The 7,408-nt window shown below is 39.0% G+C and overlaps 1 protein-coding gene across 1 annotated transcript; it reads left to right on the top strand.

The window, feature by feature from the left end:
* Positions 1–1,608: 1,608 nt before the first annotated feature.
* LOC134619792 (C-type lectin domain family 12 member B-like) lies at positions 1,609–7,074 on the top strand. The gene is made up of 7 exons (XM_063465626.1): positions 1,609–1,832; positions 2,907–3,023; positions 3,602–3,712; positions 3,797–3,901; positions 4,189–4,328; positions 4,803–4,915; positions 5,645–7,074. Exons 1-7 carry the CDS (start codon positions 1,709–1,711, stop codon positions 5,778–5,780), a joined length of 846 nt encoding a protein of 281 aa, XP_063321696.1. The 5' UTR covers positions 1,609–1,708; the 3' UTR covers positions 5,781–7,074.
* Positions 7,075–7,408: the final 334 nt, after the last annotated feature.

Below are 7,408 nucleotides of genomic sequence, written 5' to 3'. Positions count from 1 at the left end.
CATTTAATGACATTATGAACTGTAGATGAGACATTCAGTATTGTGATATTGTAAAAGAAATATGTGTTTATGAGCTTTACAAATCAATGCATTCTGTTTGTGTTTACATGTGTAACAGTGTCCCAGCTGTTCCTGCAGTTATAACTCCAGAGCTGGAGCTACGACCGATCTGACATCATCATCACTTTCATGGCATCATATTTGATCAGCATCAGTGGATTTACCAGCGTAGAGACCGGACAATATGTTAGCATCAGTAGGAAAGAAAAACAGACTGGAAACCTTTAAGCATGTGAGTCAGTGCTCGCTCTCATACTTCCTCAAAGCTTCTTCATGTAAACAGGAAACAAAGCTGCATCACTGAGAGCAGCATCAGTACAGAACAACACTGTATCTACCAGGTACTGTTTCTCAGGTTGGGGAAACCTGCAGTCAGCTGAGACTGAAGAAGAAGAAGGATGATGATGATGATGATGATGATGATGATGAAATGTTTCTCCCACTGAACATGTCATCTACCAGCGTTAGCACTGCACAGCTGTCTCAGTCTGTGTTCCTGTGTGTATTTATGTGTATTTATACTTTTTCCTTCATTTTGTTGTATTTTGTTACTTTGAATCTGAAACTTTGTTTTGCTTCAGTTTTGGACTAAATTTGGACTTTAATCAGCCAAATAAACAGCTCACCTATTCTCTATTCTCACGTGGTTCTATCAGGCATCACATGGACTTTCACTTGACCTGCGGCGGCTCTGAAGGCTGTACACTTTTGGGCCTTCTGTGCTGAGCTGCAGCTCTGTGAGTAAGACAGGCACGAACATCAGACAGCGTTTAGTTTGCCACAGTTAATAAAAACCTGGTGCAGCCATCGTCTGTCAGGATCAGGAGTATTGGGCTGCTTCACTCACTCTGTGATTCGATGACACCGAGAGCTTCATTACCTCCAACTCCTCCTTCAGTGCAGAGAGAAGCATCTCTGGACCTCTGAGTGTTTTTGATACCAGGGAGTCGCCCCCTGCTGGCCAATGAAAGAAACGCAGGCACTTCCAATTTGGCTTCACTTTTCAATCACAGAAAATAGATCCATGTTTTACACAGTTGATTCATATATCTGTTTTTCTCAAACTATTCACAGCAGTACAGTGAAAGCATGCAGTTTGTTCTGCATGTCGTATTCAGGAAAGATCACAGAGCGACCAAAATAGCAACGAATACAACTCATAACACTTGAAATAACAACATCTGGCCTGATGGTGGCAGTAATGGAAACATGAGGATCACAGCATCATCATGACGGACCGATTGAGAGATGATCTAATATGAAATAACATATCTAATCTTAGACAGTTTAACAGTTTGTTTCTTTAAAGTGCAGCAGAAATAAATCTATAAGTGACAAAGTGACTTTTCCTTTAATCTGAGCTGTGAACGTGTTTGTGAAAAATGAATTTCTTCTTGTTCCAGTGCTTTAATATTTGATCTCACTGACTTTCCAAATATAAAAACTGAACTGCGTTCTGCACAGAGGAGTTTGTGGTTTGTGTTTCTTTGCTACTTCCTTGAAGCTTCTTCCTGTACAAAAGCAGGAAGAAGACTGGCCAGAGTGACAGCAGTGTGCGGACAGGATGTCACTATATCTACCAGGGTTAGTACTGCATACCTGTTAGAGTACAGTTTAAACTCCTGCTCAGCGTCTCAGTCCTCTCAAGATGTCCTCAGATATTTATGCCAAACCAGATCTATCAAAGAAGGTGAGATACAGCAGAAAGGAGGACGGAGCAGAGTGGGAGCAGAGGGAGGTGGATATCTACGAGAGTGCAGATGCAGGAGGAGGTAAGTGAACCATAATAATATTTTATTTCTGGTTTGTTACAGTTAAGTTTTAACAAACTGCCATCAAACATCAGTTTCTACATATTCTGTATGAACTTTTTTACCTGACTTGCTGTTTCCTGTGATGTACGATTATTTCCTCTCATTGACTTTTAAACAGACGCTCTGCACAGAAAACAGATTTGGACACTTTAAAGGGACCAAGGAGGGTCTTTTACTCCCTGACTTGTATATTTAAATGTGGAATTGTTATATTTTCATTTGTAAAATTAAACAGTGAATCGTGGATAACAGCCCAGATTCAAAGATATCCTGAAGTACTCGCTGCTTTACAAACGAGTGAGCAGAGCAGAGAGGAAGGCTGTGGGCGAACGTTTGGATGATGTTTCTAACCCAGTTACACAAATATCATCTACCTGGTTCTTTACATTTAAGCTGCAATATCAGGAAATACATCAGTTCTAAAGCAGACGTGTCGAATTTTTACCATAAAAATGAGAGAAAACTACATTTAAAGACATGAGAACATTTCTGAATATGTGTCGTAGATAAACACATCAGTCTCATGGTAGGTTAAAGACATATTTAACTAATATATGATCTCATCCATAACCCCGTTCTGTTGCTGTAGTCATGTAAATCGTTTGGACACTTGAGGGTTAAACACAATGCGGACGTCATACTTTGGTGTCTGACTCTTGTGGAGATGAGCTCATGAAACCACAGGTCTATTAAAGACAGAGTGACAGGAAATAACAAACAGCTCTACCACCTGGCTGTGGCTCAGGTGGAACAGCAGATCAGCTACTGATAGGAAGGTTGATGGTTCGATCCCTGGCTCCTCCAGTCTGTATGCCAAATATCCTTGGGCAAGATACTAACCCCAAGTTACCCTCCGATGCGTTCATCACACTGTGAATGTAGTTTAGTTTGCACTTGTGTTTAGAAGTGCTTGTGTGAATGGGTGAATGAGGCATGTTGTATACAGCGCTTTGAGCACTCTGGGAGAGTAGAAAAGCATTATATAAGAATCAGTCGATTTACCAAACCAACATCCACACTGCTTTCTAACAGGACCACAGACTCAGAATCCTCCTTCAGTCCAGAAGGGCTCTTTCAGATGTGCTACACTGGGTCTAAGAGTGCTGTGCCTCCTGATGTTAGCTGGGATCATCATCCTGTCCATATGCTGTAAGATAAGATACAACCTCTGAACTTCTCCTGCAAATGAATGTATGACTGATACTGAATCCCAGCAGCCAACAAACATGCAGCTTCACAACCAGAACGTGTCCTTCTGCCACAGCAAATACAGGAAGTACCTGATCACATGGAAACACCTTTGATAAGAGGAAGTGTTGAAGCCTCAGAGCAGCTTTGACTGAATGTAAAAAGACATATTTTCAGTGAGAACAGGCACATGTCACATGAGTCAGAATCTATTCTTTCAAAGCATATAGATAACATCTCTGACTACAGGTGTAAAAATGCTGTTTGATTCTTCACCTTCTTCCACCACACTGAAGCACAATTATTTTGAATCTTGTCAGTGGTTTTTGTTCACAGTTGATACGTATTTAGCTCATCAGATTTCCTGTAGTTCTAACACCTCCACCCACAGGACATGTTCAAGAACAATGGCTGCACAAGTTTCTGACTCTTATTGATATTTTTGACAAAGCAGAGGAAGAAGATTGTTTCTGTTCAATGTTTCACTCATTTTATTTTATTTTATTTTATTTTATTTTGGTTTCACTGAAATATTTCAGATGCTTTCAACAAGAGTGAAAACCAAACACTTCATGCTGAATACAACAAACTGAACCACGTTTACAACGACACCAAAAAGAATTACACTGAGCTCCAGGATGAACTTCAAGGTAAGCAAGCAAACACCAAGTTCTTATATCACAGAAATATTTGTTGAAAATTTCAACTTAATTTTAATCTGTTTTTCTCTATAGGCACAAAAACCAACCTGACTCAGTTACAGAGCAGTTATGATAAACTGAGTAAAAACCACAGTCAGCTACAGGAAGAAGTGAAGAGGCTGAAGGAGAAGATAGAAGGTAATAAAGTTTGAATAACTAATAGAAAACATCAGTGTGACACAGTGATAACCTGATTGTGTCTTTATTTTGAATCCTAAATGTTTGATGCTGTGTAACAGTTTTTCTGTATAAATGTAAGTTTCAGTTAATTATGAATAAGAGAGAAAACCTGAGTTTAAATGAAGGATTTACAGGGAAAATGACAGGGACCAAAGATTTTTGACTAAAGACTGAAATCAGAGATCTTATTAATGTGATACAACATGACACAAAGTCTGTCTTTAAAACATGTGTTTGACTTTAAGAGAAGTGTCCTGATCGATGGACGAGATTTGGAAGCAGCTGTTACTTTAAATCCACTGAGAGGAAAACTTGGTCTGAGAGCAGGAGAGACTGTCAGGATAAAGGAGCTGATCTGGTGATGATAAACAGCAAAGAGGAACAGGTGGGTGTGTTTGTTCATGTCTGTGTGATCTTTGATGGAACTGACAGTGATCTGTTACTTGTGTTTTTGACCTGCTGTCAGTCTGTGACCTGCTTCCTGTCTCCACTCTGATGGGTTTCTTTGATTCTCCTTTTTTGTTCCAGACATTCAAAAGTAAAGTTTTTACACATTTGACAAACATTTCATTTACACGGAAATGTTATAAAATGAGAGTAATCCTCATAATTCAGATTATTTTTCTGATTCAATCCAACTGAATCAAATGGTTTGTTAACACTGATTCCACTGCAACACTGACTGAGCTACAGGAGGAGCTGATATTCATTGATTCTGTGGCTCTTTCTGATTTCTGCACAATGGAAGAAAAGTTTCATCACATTTATTCTTCCTTCAGACATATTCACAAGATGATGTTACTACAACAGAAGTGCTGAATTATGACTGGAGACAATATTTGTGTCTCTTCTCAAACAGGAATTTATCAATGAACTGAACATGAGAGGAGAGTCCTGGATTGGTCTGAGAGCCAAACAGACATCAGGAGGATATGAATGGGAATGGGTGGACGGATCAGCGCTGAGAGAAACGTGAGACATTAGTTTGTTTCTATTCCAGAGTTATTATTTAGAAGTGAAACATTGATGTTTTGGAAGATAGATCAGCAATACATGAGTTGAGCTATTTTCCAACAGCCCCACAAACTGAATGTAAAGAAAAGCAGAAATCCTTCTTTGAATGAACAGCTGTGCTTGAACTCTCTTCATCTGCAGTCTGTGATGACGTTCAGTTACAACAAGTCAGTTTGAAGAAATCAGGATTGAAAAATGTTCAAAGCAGCGACCGACACATTTCACTTTGTTCAATTTGTCTTCATGTTTTTTGTGCTGTAATGTTTCTTTTCTCACAGAACAAAAACTGTTTCAGAGAATTCCTGTCTCTTCTTCTTTGGTGTTTGTAAAACTTCAGAACATATGAAGGAAGAAGCTTCAGTAAATATGACCTGATAGACACACATTTCAAAGTGATGTCTGTAAACAGCTGACAAAACAGTTTCAAACAGCAGAAAGTCAGCTCTGACTTCTTTTTATTCTCCATTTTTACAGCAGGAAGATTTCATATTCATCAAAGCTTGAAAGCTGTTTTAGTGTGCATGATGATTCTCAGAGAAAAGTCTAAAGGAGGGAAAGTGGGCGAGAAAGCTGGGAAAGAAACACAGCAAATATTGGAAATATTCCAAAAGAGACTCATATTTATATGAATGTGACAATAGTTATGAGTTTAGTCCAGTTTAATATCAGATTTGATCTCTCTGACAGGTTCTGGGGAACAGGATATGGGAATCCCAGTTCTGGTTACTATGGAGTCTGCTGTGATCATTATGGGAAATGGAGACAGTCACTTGAATACAATAATCATAAATATGTGTACAGGACCTTCATGTGTGAGAAATGAGTTTGATGCTTTGATGTAAATGTTTGAATAATCCAACCAAAGACACCTCACTATGAAATGTCCTGCATGAGCCTCAGACTCAGCTTACAGTTGTTACTTGTTCATTCTGCATCATATATTGATTACATATATTGTCCCTCTGTGCTCTGTGCTGTACAGTAAGGTTGGAAGTCATCCACACAAAAACTTGAAGTACTTCATTACTCTGTAGTTCCAGCAAATTGTTCTAATAAAAGTCAAAGTGCAGCTTGTCTTTACTTTGGTTTACTTGGTTTATTCATCAGTCTGTTGCTCCTAAAACTTCAGTAAATGTCTTCTTGAGTTTCTCTCAATCAGCTGAAAGTAGCTGCTTCTTACTTTTAGCTACAAATCAGGAACCAAGAGACTGAAACCAGCACAAATTCAGTTTGTCAAACTTACAACGTGTGAATAAGTGAAGATGAATCCGTTTAAAACAACTTTCCTTCTTCTTCTTCACTTACATCCAAACACAACTTTACCTTCCTGCTTAGTTTGCAGCGAGCTACCTGCACAGCGTTAACACACTGAAGGTCAAAGTTCATTTCAGCATGACAGAAAGAAAAAGTGCAGAAACAACAACCCTCACAGTGGACACGGTTAAAGTCTGTTGATGACTCTGAACATGACTCGGGTCTTTTTGTAATGTGGGCCTTAGTCGTCTTTCATGAATCAGACAGTTTCAGAGCCAGTTTCCATGTGACACACTTCCTGCTTTGGACCCTTTACCTGCAGCCTGTATGTGTCCACATGTGATTGGTGCAAAGCTGACCTTTAACTAATGACCACAGACCCTGGTTGTGTTTCACTTCAGATGATTTTCAGCATTTCATTGAATTCTAACTGCATCAAAGACATTTCAGCATTTCAATTCATCAAACTGACTTCAGATCTTGTTGCATGCTGTTAGTTTCTCTGCTGGTAAACTCGAAATAACTGAAGAGTTCACACTGACGTCATATTTCCTGCATCAGAAACATTCCTCTTTGCTCATTACTAACAATATATATTGTGTGATGACAGCAACTTCTGAGAAAGCTGTTTTTATGTTGCTGCTGCTGAGTTAAAGCTCAGTGTCTGTGCTTTATGACAAACATTTCAAATACAGCACATTTGTGGCTTTGCTTGTATTGCTGTACAAGTATCTATGTATTAATGCATGGAATGGAAAAGTTTTCCAAATGAAATGTAGAAAAGTATTTAAGCTGTCTGTGTTTGTGCTTTATTCTGCTGTTTCTGACTCGTTCACATTTGTAATTAATCACAACTGCATCAATGAAATCTCAGTAATTAAAGTGATAAATCTGAACTTCAGGTCTTGTTGAATTCTGTTTGTTTGTCTGTTTCCAACTGGAGACGGTGACAGTGACAGAGCGAACCTCTGCAGCACCGTGATAAAAACTCCTCAGCAGTTCACACTGACGTCATATTTCCTGTGTCACAAACTCTTCTTTTCTCTTCTCATTCTGTGGACTTACAACATGTAGAAACTCATGAAAGCAGCATCTAACAAAGGCATTTCTGTGCATGTTGCTGCTGCTGAGTTCAGCCTCAGTGTCTCTGAGATATTCAGACAGGAAATGTTCAGAATGTTCTGGAGGTGTTTTAAT

The sequence above is a fragment of the Pelmatolapia mariae genome, linkage group LG22 (genome assembly GCF_036321145.2).
Source record: "Pelmatolapia mariae isolate MD_Pm_ZW linkage group LG22, Pm_UMD_F_2, whole genome shotgun sequence".
NCBI lineage: Eukaryota > Metazoa > Chordata > Actinopteri > Cichliformes > Cichlidae > Pelmatolapia > Pelmatolapia mariae.
Note: the sequence above shows the minus strand (reverse complement) of the source record. Positions and strands in the feature narration are given on the sequence as shown.

Excerpts from the sequence above, each read along its gene's own strand:
- LOC134619792 (XM_063465626.1), top strand. The coding sequence starts at position 1,709 with ATGTCCTCAGATATTTATGCCAAACCAGATCTATCAAAGAAGGTGAGA. Across the intron at positions 3,024-3,601 it reads CATCATCCTGTCCATATGCT|ATGCTTTCAACAAGAGTGAA; the intron begins GTAAGATAAGAT and ends GAAATATTTCAG. Across the intron at positions 4,329-4,802 it reads TAAACAGCAAAGAGGAACAG|GAATTTATCAATGAACTGAA; the intron begins GTGGGTGTGTTT and ends CTTCTCAAACAG.